Source organism: Podarcis gaigeae (genome assembly GCF_964106915.1).
Source record: "Podarcis gaigeae genome assembly, chromosome: 16".
NCBI classification, from domain to species: Eukaryota; Metazoa; Chordata; class Lepidosauria; order Squamata; family Lacertidae; genus Podarcis; species Podarcis gaigeae.
In genome coordinates, this window is record NC_139693.1 from 28342911 (window position 1) to 28367590 (window position 24680).

At 45.0% G+C, this 24680-nt stretch overlaps 1 protein-coding gene and 1 long non-coding RNA gene across 7 annotated transcripts in view; both read right to left on the reverse strand.

Moving 5' to 3' along the window:
• DGCR2 (DiGeorge syndrome critical region gene 2) overlaps positions 1 to 19900 on the reverse strand; it is a 64278-nt gene extending 44378 nt beyond the window's left edge. For 3 of the 6 annotated variants that reach the window (XR_014559071.1, XM_083717357.1, XM_083717353.1), the window contains exon 1: positions 19534 to 19887. Coding sequence is in view for 5 of the 6 variants with exons in the window: in XM_083717357.1 (XP_083573483.1) it covers positions 19534 to 19612 (79 nt within the window). In the remaining variant the exon portion in view is untranslated. Of the gene's footprint in view, positions 1 to 19533 lie in introns of all 6 variants that reach the window. The other 3 variants (XM_083717355.1, XM_083717354.1, XM_083717356.1) reach the window with 2 other exon arrangements.
• Positions 1670 to 11647, reverse strand: LOC310834364. Its single transcript, XR_014559228.1, has 2 exons — positions 8526 to 11647; positions 1670 to 3835 (listed from the first exon to the last, which is right to left on the reverse strand). It is a non-coding gene; the product is annotated as an uncharacterized lncRNA (long non-coding RNA).
• Positions 19901 to 24680: the final 4780 nt, after the last annotated feature.

Here is a 24680-nt window from a genome sequence, read left to right on the forward strand (position 1 = left end):
AGATGCCCGGCTGGCAACAGACATCTCCATCTGGCTGACCCCTCCAGCGTTCTTAAGCAGGTTAGAAGAAGCGCTTATCTTTTGCATTTATTTCCCATCGTTTGCTCCAAGGAATACATGGTTCAGCTAATCCCTACAATGACCCTGTGAGGTAGGTTAAGAGGCTGCAACTGGCCCAAGATCAAACAGTGAGCTTCATGACTAAGGGCAGATTTGAATGCTGATCTCCCAGGTCCTAGTCCGACACTCTAACCACTACACCACCCTGCCTTCCTAGAGTACTTCTGCTATATAAATCGAGTAGGTAAATAAATATGAAGAAAGCAACATGTCACTTACAGAAAGAGCTGAAATATTTTCCTTGAAGCTTGAATTTGCTTTATTCTGGATCCACAAATTCACATCTTTTGCCACGTGTAGAAACGGGTTGGGTACTTCTGCTATGCTGTCGCATCATATCAGGCAATGGGATAAAGTTTAATAAGATTCTAATGTACAAAAAAAAAGTGCAACAGAAGCAAAAAATGTTGCCAAAAAATAGTATTAAATGTTCTTTTCCTTTCAATTCAGGATTCAGCACCAGCTACTGGAACCTAAAAAGATTCTGTAATTAGCTGACACAAAATTCTTCATGTCCCTGTTCGATGAGCTACTTTTAGTAGACAGCTATGTGGCTTCTCCAGAAAATAAAGAACTGAATCAGGAACTTTTCCAGTGCACTAAATCTCATTTGGCATGTTGAATTATTATGTGTACTTTAACTAACTATACCATCTACCCCACTTTAGAAAGAGGCGGGGCTGCATTCATAATCAGTAATGAACAACAGCAAATCTTCCATCACATGTTCCTCATCCTTGTCCACCTTCATCTGCGCACAAGCAGGTGAAATTAGAAGTTTCGGTTTCTGGTTAGTGTACAGTACACCATGTTTTGTCGATGCATCCCAATGCAGTAAACTACAACTTCCCTGCAAACAGCGACTTGGGATCTTTGTTTCTGGGCAAACTATGGCTTGAGCAAGTCAAGGTTTACACATCTGGATGCATCACCAAACTATGGTTTGCGGCTAACCAGAACCAGGAGGAAGGGGCATGAGAGCCCAAACCTCCAAACCAGTTTAGAATAGTGTCTGTATGGAGTCAGATAATTAGTACATATGATTCTTAGGGGAAGTCACCTGGAATTAAGATAGTTACCATTTTGAAACCGCCCAATTTGACTGATATTGCAACCATTCATTAGGTGACCATTTTTCTGAAACAACGGGGTTGTTTTTTTCCATAAAACTGTTCAGGAAACAATATCAGGTTAGATGATAAACAGAGCAATGCGGGGGGGAGGATTTTTGCTGATGTTGAAGTCATGGTCATGTGGTCCACAGGCACAAGATAGAATGGGGGAAGAAGATGGAATACGAGAGGAAGAAGCAGACATTCAAAAAAAAGGCTCTTTTAGATGCTAGTATCAAGTTGCAGTAAAGGCCTGTTGGGAACAAGGAGCTTAACAATGGCTGATTCCTAATCTCGGGGGGGGGGGGGGACAAGACCTGGCTGTTACCCAAGACTGTCTCCAGCCCCAGGCAAAACAGACTGGTTCCTTGGTAGGTGGGAAACAGGAATCAATAGATCTGAGGGAGTCCTTTATATTAGGAAGAGGAGGGATTTAATTTCGGGTGGTAGGCTAGACAAAAAGCCAACAGAAGCCAAAATGAATTGCTTTACCTAGCAGTAGGAGGGAACATTCCCACAGGGAATAAAGTCACATCTTCAGGTGATAAAAGATCCTCTTCTTCCAGTTTAGAATCCCACCACTTCAAAGCTAAATTTGGCATTTTTCCAAGTCCCACAAAATGGGAAAGTAGGATGTTATTCTCCAAGGGAGCATCCCTTCCATAGCTAGGCAAAGCTAGCCCAATTTGGCTTCTATTGGCTTTCCTTTCCCTACATAGAACAGTTAATCTGTTGGTAGAGCATGAGAAGCTCAGGTTCGTGGTGGGGTCGAGCGAAAGATTCCTGCATTGCAGAGGACTGAAGTACTTCCAGCTCTACAATTCTATGACTATAAGCATTCTTCAAATAAGTGAAAGCAGCCAGTTTTGGAAAGGCACTTTATTCAAACAGGCCAAATTCAAATAAGCAGTTTAAAATAGCTCTTTTAAAATCAACAATACTGGATAGTAGAATACAAGCTTAGATAATTTAAAAAGATGAGGAAGAAGGCCACTACTCCAAGAATCCACATATTTGCTGCCAGCTCTCCAGAAGCAAATGCCCCCTAACCTCTGGCACCCCGCAGATTCTACCCCACAGGTCTCATCTGCTTTAAAAAATGTAGAAGATATAGGAAGAAGCAGTAGAAAATCATATTGATGCTTCAACATCTAAATTTATGACACTAATGACAGACAGCCCTGACCATCTCCCAATCCTTCTGGGCACCCCAGAACCTGCAGGAGATTGGTTGCAACCACACATAAGAGATGGGCAATAAAACAAGTCCGTGTTTGTGGTGCCCCTTCATATCTTAAACTGTACAACTCCATTAAACGGGAATCAAAGTCTATCCCGGTTAATGAGAAAACAAGATTCAAATCAATTTTTAATTATACCAGCAGTGGTAAGCCTCATAGCTAATGTTGATTAGCCAAGACACAAGATTTTAACAATATTTAATTTCCTCCAGGTAACCTTGATTATTCCATCTTGTGGGGAGAAGCTATTAAGAAAGTTTGGTTAAGAGCCTGCTAAAAATGCCCAGTGACCCTACATAACAGTCTGCTGGTCTTGCTGACTGTTGACAAAATTAATATTCTAAAAAGCTAGCCTGTGTTAAATCCTCACTGAACAATAACAGGTTTCTGAAAAATATTAAAGCATTACAATTGCCCTGAGCTACAATAATCTGAATCAAAGTTCTACACAATCAAACTGCATTGCAGGGGGTAGGATTAGAGGACCCTCAGGATTCCTTCCAATGTTGAAATTCTATGATAAAATATGACTTGCTGGCTTTCAATCAAACTTTTTAGTGCTCTCAAGCCATATTACTCTTACAACTAGAACCTTCAACAAGGAAACAGTAGGCTTCTCTCCTATAGAAACTAGCTAAATCCAATGTCAATTAGCGTAAGAAATGGAGGTCATCCTCAAAATACACCAATAAAATTCTTGTGGCACCTTTAAAGACCAGAATATACACTGTGGCATGTTTTCATGGACCAGAGAGATCACTGGATCAGATACACGAAAATTGCAAAGCTCTCTTAAATAGAGACCACTGTTCTACCTCCTGCTCAATACTGCCTCCTCCACACTGATTGCCAACAGCTTTCCCAAAGCTTCAGAAAGAAGAAGTGATGGATTGACCCTGCACCTTTTGGCAGACACAGAGTATGTGCCCCACCACAGGGTTATCTTTGGCTGGCAGAGACAAACAGACACGGATAAAAATTCTGAACAGCAAGACTAAAAGGCTGCAAAATACACAAGAGTCATTTGGGCCCTAGCTTATATATTTGAGTTTCTAACACTACACCAGTTTGGCAAGGGCAGGATTGGTCAGTTTCTCTGCTGCTATCAAACACGTAAGCAGTGATGTTTGAGTGCTTATATTTAAACTATGTAATAAAATGATGTCATGATGAACAATGGTTGGCCTCAATCCACACATGGCAGGAGCAAGGTGTACATGCAAGCTTAGACATGCAAACACTAGACAAACACACAGCTGGTAATATTGGTTTTTATAACATCCATCACCTGACTTAGGGGAAGGGCTGTAGATTCAGTGGTGGAGCACATGCTTTTTGTGTATAAGGTCACAGGTGCACGCCCTGGCTGTTGGTTTCTGCTTCCTTCACTGAGCAGCGAAGTGCTTGTCACAAGACAATGTTTACATTCCACAGTCAAGTGCTGTTGGGTTTTCTCACGGGAAAGGAGACTGGATGTGACGTACACTGGTTTCCTGTTTTTCACTGTTCTTTGCAGTTCAGTGTTGTTCTCTCTGTGCTTTAGAGGAGAAAGGATGCTTTTCTCTGCTCCGGCAGAGGCAAGATGTTTTTCTGTAACATACCAGCTTTGAAGTGTAAATAAAGCAATATAGAGTATGTGGCACGTACTCCTCATCCTTCCGCTGTGCAAGGGACGCTGCTCATCAACAACACTTGGTTATGGGCTCCAGAAGTCGAATCGGAGTGCCGGCAAAGGATCGGAATGCAGAGGGACAGATCGGAACGGAATCTGCTCTGCGCGTCAAGATGATTGATGAGGTATGTGCTACTGCTCCGGGCAGCCTGCCAGCTTCTATTTAATGGCTTTATGGCTGGACTTTGAACTTTTAAGGCCGTTTTGCCGGGCTCAGGCAAAGGCTAAAAGGAACAATTTCCTATGCTGGGGAAATCGAAAGTAACTTTTAAAAGTGCTTTTGGAATAAAGCAGCTGCAATTAAGCAGAGTGGCACAGGCTCACAGGCAGAGGCTGTTTTGGACTTGCTTTTGGAATGAAGCAGCTGTACACAGACACAGCTAGTATAAAGCAGCCTGATTTAAAGCAGCAGAGATGACGCAGAAGGCTAATGCCATAGTCATGATGGCTAGCTGCAGAAGGCTGGATGAGGCAAGTGGGGAATTTGATGCCAATCAGCCAAATGCTCAACTCACAGTAGCCAGTGATACTGCCATGATTCAGAATGGAGCAGACCGCCGGGGTGCTAGCTGCATGGGCAAGGGGGAGACTTCACAGACGTCATCCCATAGTGCAGTGGAACCACCAGATGGCGCCAAAGCTTTGAAGGCAGTGAAATGCTACTCGTGTGGACGTCTAGGCCATATGAAGAGGGAATGCAGAAATCCCAGGGCCAAGACAGAGCAGCGCAGCAAAAGCTCATCGCGTGGAAAAGGCCGAGGCAAAGGCAAAGGTCCGGTGTCCAGGACAACGCAGCACAAGGCAATGGTCTCACGCTTCACTCCAAAGGTTGCAGAGGTCCAGAAGACGTCTAGATCTTTCTTCGTTGTTGATTCAGCGGCGACCCATCACATGTGCAACGATAAGCGACTGTTCGTGTCTTTTACACCGCAGGAAGGTGCGATTCACCAGGCGGATGACCACACAATCCCCAGTAAAGGCTACGGAACTGTTGTTCTTCACAGTTTGGACTTATCGATACAGGATGTGCTTTATGTGCCAGATGCCAAGCATAATCTGCTCAGCGTTGGACAGCTGAATGAGCGGAAAATTGACGTTTCCTTTAAGAACAAAAGGTGCATCATCACAAAGAAAAATGATTATGTATTGCATGCTGAATATGTTGATCGTTTGTATGTTTTGTATTTTGATGATGTTGTGCAGGATGACACTTGTTGCATTGCAGGTTCTAACAAAAGTTTGCATGCAGAATGTATTCACGATTTTCATCGAAAATTTGGTCATTTGCATTTTGAGGCAGTATCTAAAATGCCTGCCTTGGTTGAAGGTATGACTATTAAACCCTGCAGGTACCACATGAAGTGCAAGGCATGCGCAGCAAACAAGGTAAAATTGGCTGCGAAAGGTAAGGTGTCTAGTAGGCAAGCTACAGAACCATACCAGGTTGTTCATGCTGATTTGGTTGGACCACTAGCACCCTCTTTGGGTGGAAACAGGTACTTCATGGTTCTCATTGATGCATTTTCCAGGTATATTTATGTGTACAATCTCAAGCAGAAATCAGAGGCTTTTCCAAGGTTCAAGGAATTCTGTGCTTGGTTGGAAAATGTGCATAGTAAGAAGATAAAAATTCTTTTCACTGATCGCGGGGGAGAATTCACTTCTCAGCAGTTTGAAGCTTTTCTGACTGAGAAAGGAATTCAACACGATTTGTCTAGTCCTCGCTCGCCATGGCAGAATGGACTTGCGGAACGAGCAAATCAGACATTGCTTCAAGGGTTAAAAACCTTGTTGCATGATGCCAATCTTCCAGAGAGTTATTGGGCCGAAGCTCTCTCGTGTTTTGTTTACAGTTATAATCGCAGGTTATCTTCAGCGATTGGTTGTACCCCCTATGAGAAGATGTTTGGCAAGAAGCCATACATCAAACACATGAAAATTTTTGGTTCTGACATGTGGGTTCACTCACCACAAAGCTCCAAGTTAGACAAGCGTGGATTGCATGGTATCTTTCTAGGTTATCAGAAAGGGTCTTACAGAATAATGATGACTGACTCTAAGGCAATTAAGCTCACAAGAAGTGTTGAGTACAATGCCAAGTGGGGGGAGAATGTGGGAATTTTCCAATGTTATCCTGATGACAGTGATGAGACTGAGGATAATCAAAAGCAACCACAACAACCCACACCCACTGATGAAGGTTCTGATTCTGAGTCTGAAACTGAATCGGGTGATTCAGAGGATTTCAAGAGTGCGAAAGCCTCTATGCGACCCTCTGAAAGCTCTGATCAAGAGTTGGAGGAACCGTTGTTCACAATAGGTCACTTCTCTCCTAAGAAGGAAGAGGAAAGTGTTGAGGACTTAAGGCTAATTCGTAGGTCACAGAGAGCCACAAAAGGCAGACCTCCAAAGAGATTTGCTGATGAGTTTGCTAAGATAGCAGTAACAGCTGTTAAAAGCTCCAAGAAGGTGTTTGAACCTTCAAGTTTCCAAGAAATCCAGGATTTGGATTCAAAGGAAGCTGAGCCATGGTTAAATGCCATGAAGGCTGAGCTTGATTCCTTGGAAAGGAACAAAACATGGGACCTTGTTCCAGTAGTTCCAGGAATGAAACTGCTTGGAAGCAAATGGGTCTTCAAAGCGAAGACTGATCAAAATGGCAAGATAGTCAGACACAAAGCCAGATTGGTAGCCAGAGGTTTTGCACAGGTACCAGGTGAAGACTATCATGAGACCTACTCACCCACAGTGAGGTATGAGAGCATTAGGCTTATGCTCGAGCTAGCTGCAGAAGAGAATCTACACATTAGTCACCATGATGTGAATACAGCTTTTCTGTACGGATCTCTAGATGAATCACTTTATATGCTTCCACCTGATGGCGTACAGGTAAAACAGGGATTTGTTTGTGCTCTGAAGAAGTCCCTTTATGGTCTCAAACAAAGTGCACGGTGTTGGCACACAAAACTCACTGAAGTATTGTTTTCTCTAGGTTTTAAGCAAGGGAAAGCTGATCCATGTGTATTTGTCAAAGAGGAGGGGCAAAAGAAACTGTATTGTTTGTTTTATGTTGATGATCTTTTATTCTTTTGGAAGGATGTCACAATGTACAATAATGCCCTAGCTCAATTGAAAGAGCACTTTGACATGAAAGATCTTGGTGAGGTAAACAACTACCTATCTCTGGAAATAGAGAGAGATCAAGATGGTAACATTCTAGTACACCAGTCACGGAAAATTGCTGATGTGTTAAGCAAATTAAACCTGATGGATGCTAACCCTGTGGACACACCGATGATAACAGGTTATCAGGTAGATGACACTGAAGAAGCATTTTCTGACACTACACTGTACAGAAGTGTGCTAGGCAAGCTAAACTTCATTGCCAGATGTTCAAGACCTGACATTGCTGTTAGCTGTAATTTGCTAAGCAGACAAGTCAACAATCCTACTGTTAAGGATTGGAAAGCTCTGAAACGCATAGCGCGGTATTTGAAAGGCACTATGCATTACAGACTGAGATTTAACAATCAGAAGTCTGGTGGTCTTGAGATATTTGCAGATGCAAGTTTTGGAAGTGACACTACAGACAGGAAAAGTACGTCTGGAGTTTGCTATAAGTACAATCAGGGTCTATTTGATTGGTCATGCAAGAAGCAAACAACAGTTAGCTTAAGTACTTGTGAAGCTGAACTGAATGCACTGTCTTATTCACTTAAGGATTGTGAATGGTTGTTACAATTGTGCAAAGACATGAAAATTCCTTTCAAATGTCCAATCCAGGTTTACCAGGACAACAAAGCATGTTTGGCTTTGCTGAATTCTGAAGGTTGTAAGCAAAGCACGAAGCACTTGCAATTGAAGTTGCAACATGCTAGGGAACGTATTCAAAAGGGACTCGTAACGGTGTCCTATATGCCAGGTAATGAAATTCCTGCTGATGTATTGTCCAAGATTGTATCAAGGGATCAACACTGTACCTATGTGCAGAAGTTGGGTTTGTACTGATATTGTACGAACACGCTGCCCAGTGATGTTCACAGAAAGGGGGAGGATGTTGGTTTCTGCTTCCTTCACTGAGCAGCGAAGTGCTTGTCACAAGACAATGTTTACATTCCACAGTCAAGTGCTGTTGGGTTTTCTCACGGGAAAGGAGACTGGATGTGACGTACACTGGTTTCCTGTTTTTCACTGTTCTTTGCAGTTCAGTGTTGTTCTCTCTGTGCTTTAGAGGAGAAAGGATGCTTTTCTCTGCTCCGGCAGAGGCAAGATGTTTTTCTGTAACATACCAGCTTTGAAGTGTAAATAAAGCAATATAGAGTATGTGGCACGTACTCCTCATCCTTCCGCTGTGCAAGGGACGCTGCTCATCAACAACACTGGCATCTCATAAGAACCTGAGAGGAGACTGCCGGATCAGGCCAATGGCCCATCTAGTCCAACATCCTGTTCTCACAATGACTAACCAGATGGCTTTGGGAAACCTGCAAACACAAGAGCACTCTCTCCCCCTGCCATTTCCAGCAACTGGCATTCAGAAGCATTACTGGAGGCAGAGGGCAACCAGTGTTAGAAACTTAGATATACAAGCTGAGCACCAAATGGCTCTTTAAAACCAGGGTTACAGTCAGAACAGAATGTCTAGTTGCCATTGGGGGGCCAGACCGCTCAAAAGTCGTATTTTCCAACCTAATTCTTTCGTTATTCACTCCGATTGTGTGGATATAATGGAGAGAATTCCACAGGATGTGTTGCAAATGTGCAAAAAAAGAGAAGTTCCAAGGATCCCCAGGCATGCACCTCCAGATGATAGAGACATCAGGCACCATCCTGGTGCCTGGGCATCTTCACTTGGTCGCAAGCGGCTGGCATGCGTAAAAGTAAAGGGACCCCTGACCGTTAGGTCCAGTCACAGGTAATGTGATTACCAGCATGACTAAGCCACTTCTGGCCAACCAGAGCAGCGCACGGAAACACCATTTACCTTCCCGCCAGAGTGGTACCTATTAATCTACTTGCACTTTGACATGCTTTCAAACTGCTAGGTTGGCAGGAGCAGGGACCGAGCAACAGGAGCTCACCCCGTCGCGGGGATTCGAACTGCCGACCTTCTGATCGGCAAGCCCTAGGCTCTGTGGTTTAACCCACAGCGCCACCCACGTCCCAAGTCGCTGTTAGCCAGGTGCAAAATGTGCATGGCAAATTTCAAGCACAGAGGGTAGCCATTGTGATTAGTAGTTGGGGGGGGGGTATTGCAGGGAGATTCTGAACCACTAGTGCCAGTCCATGCAGGCAATGCTGAGCTAGACAATGGCTTGCCTCAATAAAAAGCAGCTTCCTACGGGGATAAGGAGAAAAAGGAACCTGGATTAAGTCTGCATATCCACAGCAAGCAAAGCAGCACTGTCAACACTGCCAATTCCAAGCACGAGCGATATGCATGCAGCTCCATTTGTATAAAAGGAACTCCTACAACTAAATGGTAGCTGCTGAATGTGAGGATCCCGCATTCATAGCCATCGAGTCAAATGGAGACCCACACAAATGGAGACCCAGAACAGTCTGTTCTGTACGTCTGGTACCTTTGCATGACAGGGGAGAATAAGAAGGGCACCAATCCCAGGGGGAGTAAATATAAGCATATAGTAATATGGGAGCGAGACTAGCACAGATTTACTGAAAAGCTAAAAGGGATTACTTGACTGGCAGAAACAGAGTCACAGGATACAAGTTCAGGCCTAAGCCTCATGCTGCATAGCGATTATTACATTCAGAAAGATTTGAGAACAGTATTACGCACTACATAGTAGCCATAATTGGAACATAAAGCAAGACAGAAACCTTAATAATATAGTCCTTTAATTAAAAAAAAAATCTTCACTCATGAAAATTATTCTCTCTAGAAAATCCCAAAAGAAATCTGAATTTAAGGGGAGGAACTGTTCTAATTACATGGCCTTCCGTAATTGCCCCTTGGTTTTCCAAATATTTTGGAATACAGCTTACTTCTAAGCACCTTTGTAGCACTTTCCTGCATCTTCGGCCTCATTACACCAAGTGCGGGAAGTACTGATGTTTCTCTAATTATATAGTTTTAAATGTTATCTCATAGGCACTTCCTGAAGGAAGTACTAGGAGCAAGACAAACAGTCTTGATCTATCCCTTAGGGCTGGCAAGCTCCAAGCTGCAGGTCGCTGAAATGGAGACTCAGTCGCTGGGAACAGCTCAGCAAAGCTCAACTAGCTGGTCAGTATTTTAAAAATTATGTTTGTGGCAGTCTCAACTTGCACACAGCGCATGAGTTAAGAAGTAAGAACAGAGAAAGTTGGGAGATGGGGCACGCCTCTGCTATTATCCTCATCATCATCTGTTTATTAGTATGCCACTTTTCCACAATGGTGCACAAACTGGCTCACAACATACCAAATGAACCATAATAACTAACAATTAAAATGCATATTAAGAAAAATTAGAAACAATCATAATGTCAGTAGGTACAGGATATAAATCCATACGAAAATGGTACAAATAAGCCAACATAATAAAACAGCTCAAAACTAAACGGGGGAAGAGAATAATCTCCAATAAAGAAAATGGCAGCACACAAAATTGGGAACGGGGTTGCTATTACCAGAAGCTCACCACAATTAACTTGCAAACGTTGTGGTAGCCTTATCTCCCAGCTCTCACCTGGGTCTCCCTCTCTCAATCACTTCCCAATTTCTCACCTCCCTACTGTCATCAAATGTATGAGCACAAAAGAGGGCAGTATGAGAGAAAGTGCCCCGGTCACAGTGTTCGAAACTCCCGTTGTTCCAGGTGCATATTGCAACAGGGAATTTCATTAGCGCGAGCAGTTTCTGAGATCAGGGTGCAGTACTGCGCCTAAGATTTCAGATTAAAACTGCATAGTGGAAGGAAAGGGCCTTCTTCTGCGCCTCCACTTCCAGCTACTCTCTGAAGACTGGAGAAGAGACCCTCTTAAGAATATTAGGGGGGTGGGCAGGGGAAGGACTAGACCATGTGAAAAATGAACATAATATTTTAGCTGAGGTTCATTCATTTCCAGCTTTGTATTCTTATAAAAAGCCAGGCCTAAATATTCCATTGTTGCACCCATAACCTAGGTTGAAGGTGCCATCTAACTCCTAGCTATCATATCTGTTTCTAACACTGCCTGTTCACTATTTTTAAATCACCCTTCTAGTGATATCTTATTGCTTCTCACCTCCACACCTCAGCAGATCTGCTTCCCTTCCTTGGCTCACAGGTAAATTCCACATTTGTAAGTACAGTGGTACCTCTGGTTGCGAATGGGATCTGTTCCGGAGCCCCATTCGCAACCTGAAAGGAACACAACCTGCTTCTGCGCACGCGCGGGTCACGATTTGCCGCTTCTGCGCATGCATGTGACATTATTTTGCGCATCTGCGCATGCACGAGCAGCAAAACCCAGAAGTAACCCTTTCCGGTACTTCCAGGTTGCCACGGGACGCAACCTGAAAAGACTTAACCTGAAGCATACATAACAAGAGGTATGACTGTTCTGCAAAGTAAAGAATCTTGGCTTAAACTATACCCCATGCACACAGTGTTAGAAACTGAGATATGAAAGCTAGCAGCTCAATGGCACCTTAGACCTAAGTTATAAGAGCAACAACAGAATGTCTAGGCACGCTTTTTTAATAATAACAATACAGAGTTGACAATGAATGAACTGTAGCTAAAATATTTTCACATAGTCTAGTCCTAGCCCACCCCCGTAATATTCTTAAGAGGGTCCCTTCTCCAGTCTTCATAGAGTAGCTGGAAGTGGGGGGCGGGGGAGAGAAAAGGGTTATCCTTTCCTTACATTCTGCAGTTCTAATCTGAAAACCTAGGCGCAGTACTGCGCCCAGAGCTCAGAAACTGCTCACGCTAATGAAATTCCACCGCAAAATGCGCCTAGAACGATGTGAGTTTCGAACACTGCCTGCATGAAGCCCCTACCTGTGAGGAGCTGGTAAACAAACCAGGAAGGAGATAACTTCATATTATGTCCATAAAACAGAATGGCTAGCCAGCTTTAAACAATGTTTGTTGTTGGCTTACAAATCCTGGTTTGTCAAGGTGAAAAAAAAAAGCCACGATCCTGGGCTTAAGCCATAATGCTAAGCTATCATCTTCTTGGTTTGTTTTTTACTCACTTGAGCCAAGGGAGAAGCAAAGCAGAAACACTGGCATGTGGGCCATGCACAGTATGGTTTGCTAAGTCAAGGTTCTTCACATACCATGACCTGCAACACAGCCAAAGAGTAGCTGCTGACTTCCTTCTCCCAGCCACTGAGCAACAGAACAGGAAACCAATGCTCTTACCAAGCAGCTCCTGCTCTTCCTCAAAAGCCTGTGTTTTTGAGAGGAACTTGGCTGCATCTGTGTTTAGCAAACAAAAAACGTGGGGGGGGGGGGAGGACCTGGAATGGACATTTTTTGATGGAGGGAAAGAAGAGGGTACATTCTGTACCTGGGGCTGTAAATACATATCAGGGCTCAGCTCAGGAATAGAATTCTGGATGGAATGAAAAGGGACAATTTAAGCAGGCAAGCAGGGAGAGATTTGTTTTTTTAGATGCGGGGAGAAAATGTCCTCTTGAAAGGAGCTGCTTGTAAGGGGGTGGATGTGAAATAGCAGATTTTGGGGGTGTCATTCAGGCAGAGGAGGAGTAAAGTAAAATTTAATTTCAAGGTGGGACGCGGGTGGCGCTGTGGGTTAAACCACAGAGCCTAGGACTTGGCGATTGGAAGGTCGGCGGTTCGAATCCCTGCAACGGGGTGAACTCCCGTTGCTCGGTCCTTGCTCCTGCCAACCAAGCAGTTCAAAAGCACCTCAAAGTGTAAGTAGATAAATAGGTACCGCTCCGGCGGGAAGGTAAATGGCGTTTCCGTGCGCTGCTCTGGTTCGCCAGAAGCGGCTTAGTCATGCTGTCCACATGACCTGGAAGCTGTACACCGGCTCCCTTGGCCAATAAAGCGAGATGAGCGCCGCAACCCCAGAGTCGGTCACGACTGGACCTAATGGTCAGGGGTCCCTTTACCTTTACCTTAATTTCAAGGTACTGAAGCTCAGGCCCATGTGGAGCATAGGAAGCTGCCTTAAGACTGAGTCAAACCACAGGTATGTCAAGCTCAGTACTGTCTACACTGACTGGCAGCAGCACTTCAGGGGTTTCAGGAAGGGTTCTCTCCCAACACTATCTGGAGATGCCTCTGTGGATTGAACTTGAGACCTTCTGCATGCAAATTCAAGGCTTTGCCACTGGCCCTTGGCCATGCTTATGGAAATTTAAACATTGCCATGGCATTCCCGGGAGAAGCATTCTGATGTACACCCACAACATCATTGTTCTGGGGCTCAGGGTGAGATCCCACAAAGTGCTGCCATACCTGCTCAAGACGGCATGTTAAATATGATTACCCTACCCTTCACTCCCTTGTTAATAGTAATTCTGTTGCCTTTGAAATATCAACAACAACAACAATCTTTATTACGGTCCAGAGACCCAACAAAACATTACAAATCAATACACAGTTCATACAGCCTATCTCCAGGTTAATCAAGCATTTTGTTTAGAATACAGGGCTCATTTGTTCTTGCAACCACCGATAAAAACTTTGCCACTGCCAACATTCTAGCTTTTGTCCGGTCTTCCAGTAGGAACCTGACATAGTGAGCCGCTGATTTTCCCGGGAAAGGCACCAGCAAGGGTAGTATCAGTTCAGCCCTGGCCTGCTCATACTTCGCACAATGCAACAAAATATGATTTATGGAATCGATGTTGTGAGCAGACGAGCAAAGTCTGTCCTGGTAGGGAACTCCTCTCAACCTACCATCCAGCACTGCAGAGGGGAAGACATTTAGTCTGGCTTTGGTGAAAAGCCTTCGATAGTTAGGTACTGTCAGGTTTTTGATGTAAGATGTTAACTCAAACACATACCCATATTGAACTCCTGCAGCCAGCGGACTACAGACTGACTGTGTGATCGAGATCGCAAGTCACTGTGTGCATTGTCCCATAATCTTTGCTTTAAAACCTTTTGGGCACCTTCATAACCCAGGTAATACAGTTTGGGGGGGGGAGAGACAGACCAATAGAGGTGGCTTTTTTAGCCATGGTTCTCTGCCATTTGCTGACAAATTCCTCATTGGTCAAATGTTGGTACAGACCCTTCCCTAGATTAAACACTGAAATCCTGAGCCAATGTTTTAGGGCAGCCCACCACGCTCTAGCTGAAATTGGGCATTCACCAGCTTCCAACAGAAGTACGGAGTTGAGGACGCAGTTAGGTACCTGCAGCAGAGATCGTATAAATTTTGCCTGAAAGCAATCTAGCTTTGGCAGGTCCCCATTATGCCAGACATTTGCTGCATACAGGAGTTGGGAAACGGGCTTTGCGTTGAAAACCCTTAAGGCTGCTGGAACATATTTGCCGCCCTTTGTGAAGAAGAATCTATGTATGGCTAGCTTTGTAATCTCCGCCTTTTGAAGGGAGGTTTGCCAATGGTGCTTCCAAGATCCTGTATGATGGAATGTGAGCCCTAGGTAACTGAAGTATTTTACCTGTTCAAGGTTATGGCCATCCAGGACCCATTTAGACTGGGAGAATCTTCTTTCGAAGACTAAAATTTTATATTTTTCATAATTAATGGATAAACCATTTCCAGAACAGTAATCAGAAAATTTCCTCAACAGATAATTCAAACCCGGTCTGGAACGTGAGATGATGGCCGCGTCATCAGCATACAACAACAAAGGGGGTTAATAGTAAGTTCCTGTATGGCAGGCACTCCAAGGAGTCCTGTCCTCCTCATCTCGCTTTGCTCTCTGGGAAGCAGCATCCTAAAAGGTGCACATGGTTTCAAGGAAAAAAAGGATGTGAGCAATCAGCTGGCGACAGATAAGAATGTGGAGCATGGAAGACAGCAGCACCTAACACAAGGACTAGAGTAATTCTGTCGTGTTAGGTAACAGAATGGGGCCTCTGCACCCCATTCCTTGTTGAACCACTGCTAGTAAAGAGTTCTGGGCTAGAAGAATTAATGGGCTGACTCAGTGTGGTTGAATCAGCTATGCTGAAAACCAAAAACTTGCAAAGCACACACAAGGGAGGCCAGCACACCTTGAAGCACAGAACAAAACAAAAAAACTAGAATAACTGCAAAACTTGGTTTGGAGCACAATGAAAAGGGAGGCTTGCACTAGTGTGATTTGCTTGGAGTCTGACTTAAGCAAGGGCCACCAATGTGTGAAAAAATGGACCACAGTGTAACCCAGTAGGGAAAGCTCAATTATTACACTACAGTGATACCTGAAAGGGCATGACGACGCTCTTGATTCTGCAAAATGGAAGACTGAAATCATTCATAAACAAGTTAGCTGCAAATCAACAACTGGGTAACAATCAAGTTTTGAACAGGCTGGACAATTTGTTTTTGAACAGCATGATGTGGCAATAATACAATGTGACAGCAGAGCAACACAACCCATTTTATACAGTGGCCAGATGCAGTTATTTCTGCCATGCTGTGGAACTAAAGGCTTTAAATTAGGGATAGGGAATGCATGGTCCTCTAGATTTCATCATTGGACTCTAGCAGCCCTATGTAGCATAGGCAATGGACAGCATCTGAAAGACAATAGGTTCCCCTTCCCTGCTTTAAACAGAACCATACAGAGAACACATATCAACCCCTCAACTTCATCATATGGAGGACCTTAGCCTTCACTTAAAATGGCAAACTAAAAAAACTATGAGCATTTATCAGTAACAAAAAAAGTGGCACTCTTTATTTTAATAGGAAACAAGAAGCCACCAAGTTAACATACCAATGACCAAGAAATGTAAAAAGAAATTCCTTCAGAAATTTAAAAGCCCTAGCTCTCTGTGATATGGCTGTACAATAAAGCTGATGTAGTATCTACAATAAAACACCAAGAACACTTTGCAGGAACATGCTCTTGAAAGCACAAGATCCTCAGATCAGAGGAAAAGGTCTCAATTTGTACAGCTACCCAAGCTGATAACAAGTGCTTTAAAGGAGGGGTCGGGGAAGAGAGAACCACTTATAACAGAATCTGTTTATTAGGAAGCACCAAAGCAGCAAAGCAGAGAAAATAATAAATTACAGAAAACGCATGAAAGAAGTCTTTGCTTTTGCTGCTGCTTCCTTTAGGTATTACCATGCTTAAAAGGCAACAGACTTCATTAATTCAGACCAAAATATTCCATTTCATTTCACTAGTTATATTTAAATAACGATTAAAATCACCATTAAAATCACTCACACATACTAATTAAGGACCCAGGCCATGATCTAACCAAGATATATGCTGCACATGGATAAACCCCTGGGAGCAGGCAAAGGTTGCTTTAATTTTCACCTCTCCTACCACTGAAGAGGCAAACCAACTGCCTATTTAAAAACCAGCTTGCCTCTTCAGCAGCAAGATTGGTTCTCCCTCATGTACGTGCAGTTTTGCTAGTTCAAAGTTCCACTTTCCACATTCAGATATAATCCCAAATTGTAGGAAGGAAAAGATGTAGGAGACAATTTTAAGAAACTATTGCTCCAAGCAACAAAAACTTGTCAGCTCAGTGTATTTTACAGCCAAATTTTAAACTTATTTAAAAACAAAAAGAGGGTAAAGAACACACTATGAAGAACTTGATAATATTACGGCAACAAGCCTCTTCCAAAGCAAACCACCTAAAGACTGGTGCATGTTCTAAAGGTTTTTATTGTTGTGATTAAATCTTAAATGTTATGTTCCATGCTAGATAGAGTGCATCAGCAGTTAAGCAAACAAGCCACTCTATGAGATCATCATTCAGGTTCTCAGCAATATTCTTATTTATAAGAGCAAAGGCAGAAAAACCCAGTTAAATTCTGCATGCAATGAGGTTATATAACATGGCAAAACCATTTCATGAAGAAGATTAACTTTAAAAAAAGTTCAAGTTCTGAAAAGACCATATAATCTGGAGTTCCTCCCAACCACACACATACAATGACCACTTAACGTAACTCTAGTCATCTTACTTTGAAAATGCTAAATCATATCCTCTGCAGATTGTTTCCTGATAAGGATTCCTTCCAAATAAATATAACTTAGCAAGAAGCAAAGGCGCACCATTAATTTCATCCATACATTATAATTTTCTCCACAGCTAGGTGCAAATTTTTTGGATGGGGGGGATGGGGGGACTTAACAGCCGCATTTTCTGAGAGCTATGTAGAATGCCAAATTGCACTACAGAAAAATGAAACAGAACAACGGGAAAAGGTCCCATCAGTCAATTAAAACTCCACCACAAGACAAAGCCCTCTGTTCTCAATGCGCTCACCATTATTCCTTTGCCAAGTAGCTTCTGTATACAGTGACAGGTAGACAAAGCAGGCCTTTTTCCTACCCAAGGGTGATTATCCAACATTCTTCTTTAGAGTAGACCCATTGAAATTAATGAACTTCAGCATGCTAATTTCAATGGGTCTACTCCAAATATCGATATCCTCCTCCTGACTTACCTGCAGAACTACACTTCTAGATTTCAGCTTGCGTTGCAAACTGCAGACAAATCTTGGGGGGAACAAATACTGAAAGGGAAAATCTGTGGAAAGCATCCTGCTTTTCCCTCAGCCCCACAACAGGTGAAGTACTGAAAAGGGTCCTAGATACTGCCACCCCCATCAGCCAGGTCCAACAGAAGTTTCCAAAGTGGAGATCACCTTCTGTTCAGCAGGGCTTAATAAGAAAATGACACTGCAACTAGGACAGGATTATTTTGTCCTATCATTCAGCACTACAACATTCCACTGGGAAACCATTTTTTCTTTTCCCATCTTCCACATATGCTCCAAATGCATAGGCTCAGAGGTTTTTTCACATCATTTCACCTGTCCATTTCCTTCCATACAGGTGACTATTTTCCTCTTCCTCTTTTTACTTTAGCCTGTGCCATCATTTCTCTCTTCCCAACCTGCTTGTTTTTTTGTTTTGATTTTAATGCCAGTGTAAACCACAGGAGTCATCAAGTTCTCCCAACCCCATCATTTCTTGGTGCCATATACTAAGCTCCCTCTGACATTTTTGGACCCCTTCCTGATCTCGGTGCATCACAATTCCTGAGTAGATCTGAATTCCGTATCTTACAACCGACTTCGGCTATACAAATGTGCACACACCTCATTCTAGGTAGTAACACATCTCCACATCCTACTGCCCCTTATCCTCTCCGATCTCAATTATTGACTGCAAAGGCCTATGAAATACTCTATAACCCCAGATACATTCTTGGAGAACCACCGGGGGTTTCCTACTGTTACCACTCCAATGAGGGAGGGGGAATCCTCTCCACTAACACAAGACCTCAGTCTCCCATCGCACAGACAGATCCCCAAAGACAACCCACACCCTAAACATCCCCTTACTTATAAAACCACACAGGTGCTATATAGGGAAACCACCTGGGAAGAGGTGCTCCTTTTTGAGCTCCCAAACTCCAGTGCAAGAAGGTGGAAGGCCCCGAGGTTGAACGCCAGAGCCACCACATCCCAACTGGAGGTGGGGCCACATCCCCCCACTCTTTGGCAGCGCTCTCTCCCCACCTCCATCTCCCATTTAAAAAGCCAAACCCTCAAGACACCCACCTTATCCCAGTATCCTAAATCCCCACCTCTCTTGTAGATTTATAAAATGTGCAGGTGCTGGTAGGGAAACCACCTGGCGGCTCCTTGGCAACCCCCAAACTCCTGTGCAAGGGGGCTTGAAATCTCTTCCTAAAGTGTCATCCCAGAGCACCCCCACCTGCAAGTGGGACCCCTCCCCTTATTTATAAAATGCAATGGTGCAGATAGGGAAACCACCTGGGAGATCGTTAGCAACATCCAAACTCCTGCGAAAGGGGGCTTGAAATCTCTTCCTAAAGTGTCATCCCAGAACACCCCCACCTGCAAGTGGGACCCCTCCCCTTATTTATAAAATGCAATGGTGCAGATAGGGAAACCACCTGGGAGATCGTTAGCAACATCCAAACTCCTGAGCAAGGGGGCTTGAAATCTCCCCTTAAGGTCCCATCCCAGATCCCCCCCCCAGCTACAAGTGGGACCCCTCCCCTTATTTATAAAATGCATAGGTGCTGGTAGGGAAACCACCTGGGGTTGTAGCAACATCCAAACTCCTGCGCAAGGGGGCCTGAAGTCTCTCCCTAAGGGCTCATCCCAGAGCCGCCCCCACCTGCAAATGGGACCCACCACCCCTTTAACCTTTGCGTGTGCGCGCGCACTTCCCCCCTCCAAGCCCCCTCCCCGAGCCCCCAGCTTCCCCGCATGTCCCTTCCCGGCCCCCGTACCTGGCCGCAACGGCTCGGTGATGCTAAGTACCAGGAGGAAGAGGAGGAGGAAGGTGCCGCTGTCTGCCTTGGGCACCATTTATCCTCCGTTCATCTTCCCCCAGCGCAGCAACGTAAACCCCCCCGCGGGAGGGGGGCGGTGAGGGGAAAGGAAAAATAAAAACAAAAAAAGGCGTCGGAGGCAGAGGCGGCCTCCGCTTCTCCGTCACAGCCCCGGGAGCGAAGCGGGAGGCGGGGAGGGGGAGGAATCCGGAGAGCTCGCCAAGGCGCGGGGGCCGTTCAGCCCGCCTGGCTCGGCTGACTGGCTATCGCTGCACGCACAAGATGGCGGCCGCGTCTCCCTTGCTCCTCCTGAGGCACCGCCCCCTCCCCCTCCTTCGCCGCCGCGCGCCTGGCAGCCAATAGGGAGGCGGGGGCGGGGCCTCGGAGGCGGAGCGCTCTGCATAGGCGCGTGGGGTAATGAGCGGCGCGTAGTTCTCGCTGTGAAGGAGCGGGGCGGGAGAGGCGAGGATGCTCCGCCCACACGCATGCGCGATTGAGCGAGCGTGCCTCCCTGAGTTTGCAAAGCATATGGAATGCGCCGTTGAGTTCAATGGGGATTAATCCCTTCCAGGTATGCTGGGGTGCGGTTGTTTGGACCACTTATAAACGCCATCTCTCCAACTCCTCGAAAGATTCCAACAATGCTATCTCAAAAAAAAAAAATGCACATTACTTGGGAAGACAGAAATTGTACTAAAGTAATTTGGTTGGATCACTGCAGATGGTGACAGCAGCCGCGAAATTAAAAGACACCTGCTTCTTGGGAGAAAAGCAATGACAAACCTAGACAGCATCTTAAAAAGCAGAGACATCACCTTGCCAACAAAGGTCCGTATAGTGAAAGCTATGGTTTTCCCGGTAGTGATGTATGGAAGTGAGAGCTGGACCATAAAGAAGGCTGATCGCCGAAGAATTGGTGCTTTTGAATTACGGTGCTGGAGGAGACTCTTGAGAGTCCCATGGACTGCAAGAAGATCAAACCTCTCCATTCTGAAGGAAATCAGCCCTGAGTGCTCACTGGAAGGACAGATCCTGAAGCTGAGGCTCAAAGACTTTGGCCACCTCATGAGAAGAGAAGACTCCCTGGAAAAGACCCTGATGTTGGGAAAGATGGAGGGCACAAGGAGAAGGGGACGACAGAGGACGAGATGGCTGGACAGTGTTCTCGAAGCTACAAACATGAGTCTGACCAAACTGCGGGAGGCAGTGGAAGACACTAGTGCCTGGCGTGCTCTGGTCCAGGGGGTCACGAAGAGTCGGACACGACTAAACGACTAAACAACAACACAGTGATTAGAGCAGGGGTGGGGGACTTTTTCCAGCCTGAGGGCCGCATTCTATTATAGGGAACCTTCCAGGGGGCCACATAGTTAAGCTATGGAACTCAATTCCACATGATCTAGTGTCTGCCACCAATTTGGATGGCTTTAAAAGAGGGTCAGACAGATTCATGGAGGGAAAGGCTATCAGCAGCTAGAAGCCACGATGGCTATGCTCTGGCTCCATAGCTGGAAGCTGTAATGCTTCTTTAATACCAGTTGCTGGAAACTCTGGGAGAGGAAAGTGCTTTTAATCTGTGTATGAGCTGCAAGGCGCTCACAACATCCAAGGGTTTCACAGAGCCCCAGGACCCTTCCAGATGGCATGTTTTATTTGTTGGGCATTCACCCTGATGGGGTGGGGGTTAGACAATGTTGCGTCAAAGCAAGTGTTACTCCACACTTTGCAGGGCATTTCCCCATTTCCTTATTGCAAAAAGTCTGATCTTTTGGGGAAGTGGGTTGCATCTCCCAGTCAACCATCTTATTGTTATTTCTTACTATGTAAGAAATACTATCGTGCCCAGCGCAGCAAGCCTACTGCAAAACAAAGTAAAAACAATACAAAACGAATTACAATTTAAACATGCCATCAAAGCCTTTATAAAATACAATTGCATTTTCCAATCTTTTCCCTCCCTCTAACTCGTAGAAGGATTCCTTGCTCTTCCCACACGGGGGGGGGGGGGGATTCTCCGTTGCTTATTTCCATATGATTGATATAAATTGAGCCAAACTTTGTATAGTTTCCCATGCTTAATGCTGTGAAAACGGCTCCCGGCTCTTAAAATAGATAGGTTGCATCCAATGACAGCCCTACTCAGAGTAGACCCACTGCCATTATAGGAAATAGAACAATTACTGAGTATAATGTAGTTGCATAAAACCCTATATACTGTATATATGCCCTGGGGCAGCTTGGCTGTACATAGGAAGCTGTCTCATAAAGACTCAAAGATCTAGCCTTGTATTGTCTTCACAAACCAGCAGTCTCAAGGATTGCAGCTGCAGCTGCAGCGCCAGATTTAGGACAGTGCAAAATAACAACAACCTATACAACCTATACCTCGGGTTAAGAACTTAATTCGTTCTGGACAGTGGAGTAGCGTGGGTTGTCAGCACCCGGGGCAAGGCAAGTAATTTGCACCCCCTAACCCGTGGATTTGCACCCCCTAACCCTAACCCCCAGATGTTGCGCCCGGTGTGGTTGGGGCCCCCTGCACCCCCACGCTATGCCACTGGTTCTGGACGTCCGTTCTTAACCTGAAACTGTTCTTAACCTGAGGTACCACTTTAGCTAATGGGGCCTCCCGCTGCTGCCACGCGATTTCTGTTCTCATCCTGAGGTAAAGTTCTTAACCTGAGGTACTATTTCTGGGTTAGCGGAGTCGGTAACCTGAAGTGTATGTAACCCGAGGTACCACTGTATTTACACAGGTACCTACTAGAAGATCCATGAAAAAGCAACTGTACCAAAAGAATTATTGTGAAAATAAGAAATATTTAGGGGAGGGCTGCCAAATTTTGTCCTTGTTCAGGGAACCATATTACCAAATTTATCTCCCCCCCCCCCCCCATGCTACCTGTGAATGCCAGGGATTGAACCGGGGACCTTCCGCTACAAGCAATTACTACAAATTGTGGTAATTCCACTGCTGCCAATGAAACAGCATGAGGTCCAAGAGATGTTCCCCAGAATCCTTTGCCATGCCTAATCCGGTCACCTTCCACACATGTATAGGACGACCCCATGATTTTGACATGATTTTTGAGTCAGAAAACCTCATCTAATACACAGAAAAATATGGTACCAACTTGGAGAGCTTTAAAAGAGACAACTCCATGGAGAACAAGGGTACCAGTGGCAACTAGCCAGGATGTTCCATCTTCACTGTCAGAAGCAATATGATCCGAAAACTGCTGGAGGGGAGGGGGCTCTTGTGCTTGGGTGCTGCGTTGGGGCTTCCCACAGGCAACTGGTTGGCCCCCGCGAGAACAAGGATATTGGACGGGATGAACCACAGCCCTGATCCAGCAGAGCTCCTCTTATGTTCTTAAGAGAGAGACACAGAGTCAGAGAGAGAGAGAGAGTAGACACTGACATTAAGATATGAGAGTGATTGTTATGTACTGAGTTGAATAGGATCCAAAATGCAGCAGTCTGATTGGTCCTAGAACAATGCAGCAGTATGATTGGTCTGCAGGAGCCTCCCAATCCAACTCCAGATGGAAGTGAATCCACAACCTGATTGGCCTACAGGAGAATTCCAGAATTAGCCAATCATGTGCAGCCCATTGTGTAAATAACGTATATAAAGCAGATAATTTCAGGGGACTTTCATTTCTCCACACCACTATGAGCTGAAAAAAGAGCATGAAATCCACTCTCGACTCTGAGTATATTTCAGTGATGGAGGTGAATTAGTTAAACAAGTTACCCAATCAGAACCCAGGGGTGGAGTCAGAGGGACTATAAAACCACCTCTGGGAGAGAGAAGGGGGGAAGTTCGTTGGGAGTTGGGTGGTTGGTTGGAGTGGGAGTGAATTGGGATAGAGTCTGTGGGTAGGCTGAGTTAGTGTAGCGAAATAAGTTGAGTCAGGAACAGTTAGGAGCTAGGAAGACAAGTAAATATCTGAGAGGTGGTTTAGTGAGAGCAGGTAGTGGAAGTTATAGGTCTGGATAGGCACCCTATGATTGTAATTGACCGATACCATTTATGAAACCAACCACATGTTAAACTGCAATAAATAAACATAAGTTTATGTTCCAATTTAAACCTGAATGGACTCAGTATTGTACCAGGTAGGGCCTGGGTGGTGGCAGTGAGAAATCAAGTGGTGGCACAGGGATCAATAGACGGTGAAACATCCGGGGACCCTGTGTGATTGCCACAGAGGCATCCACAGACGTTCTCCTAGTTTGCATTGCCTGCCTTTTGAATCAAACGTCTAAGTCACAGGTGTCAGGCCCATGCCCCCAGTGCTGCCTGCCAGCGCCGAGGCAAAGATCGACAAAGAGATTTTTGTGGTTTGCATTTCTCAGAGACATGGCTGAGACACCTGCTCATTCTGTGGTTTCTGCAGATCTTCCCACAATGTGATGAAGGAGGTTAACACCTGGTTATTGGCAAAAAGCCGGTAAAGCACAAGAGACCAGGTGAGGAGATGTGCTCGGAGGTGAGAATTTATTTTAGCGGTTTGCTCACATCGCATAGATAGATTGGGACAGCATTGCAATGATCAAGACACATCTACATGTGTTGCCTTTCGGCTAGCTCTCCTATTTTCAGTCTGCAAGTACGTTGCTCTGTCCCAGCTCCTGCCAACCTAGCAGTTTGAAAGCATGCCAATGTAAGTAGATAAATAGTTACCACTGTGGCGGGAAGGTAAACGGCGTTTCCGTGTGCCCTGGTATCCGTCACGGTGTTCCTTTGCACCAGAAGTGGTTTAGTCATGCTGGCCACATGACCCAGGAAGCTGTCTGTGGAGAAATGCCGGCTCCCTTGCTCTGAAAGCGAGATGGGCGCTGCAACCCCATAGTCGCCTTTGATTGGACTTAATCATCCAGATTTCTTTACCTTTTCCCCTTTTTTCCTTGCACATCATCTGGGACCTGGGTGGCACTGTGGTCTACACCACTGAGACTCTTGGACTTGCCGATCGGTTCAAATCCCAGTGACGGAGTGAGTTCCCATTGCTTTGTCCCAGCTCCTGCCAATCTAGCAGTTTGAAAGCACACCAGTGCAAGTAGATAAATAGGTACCACTGTGGCAGGAAGGTAAACAG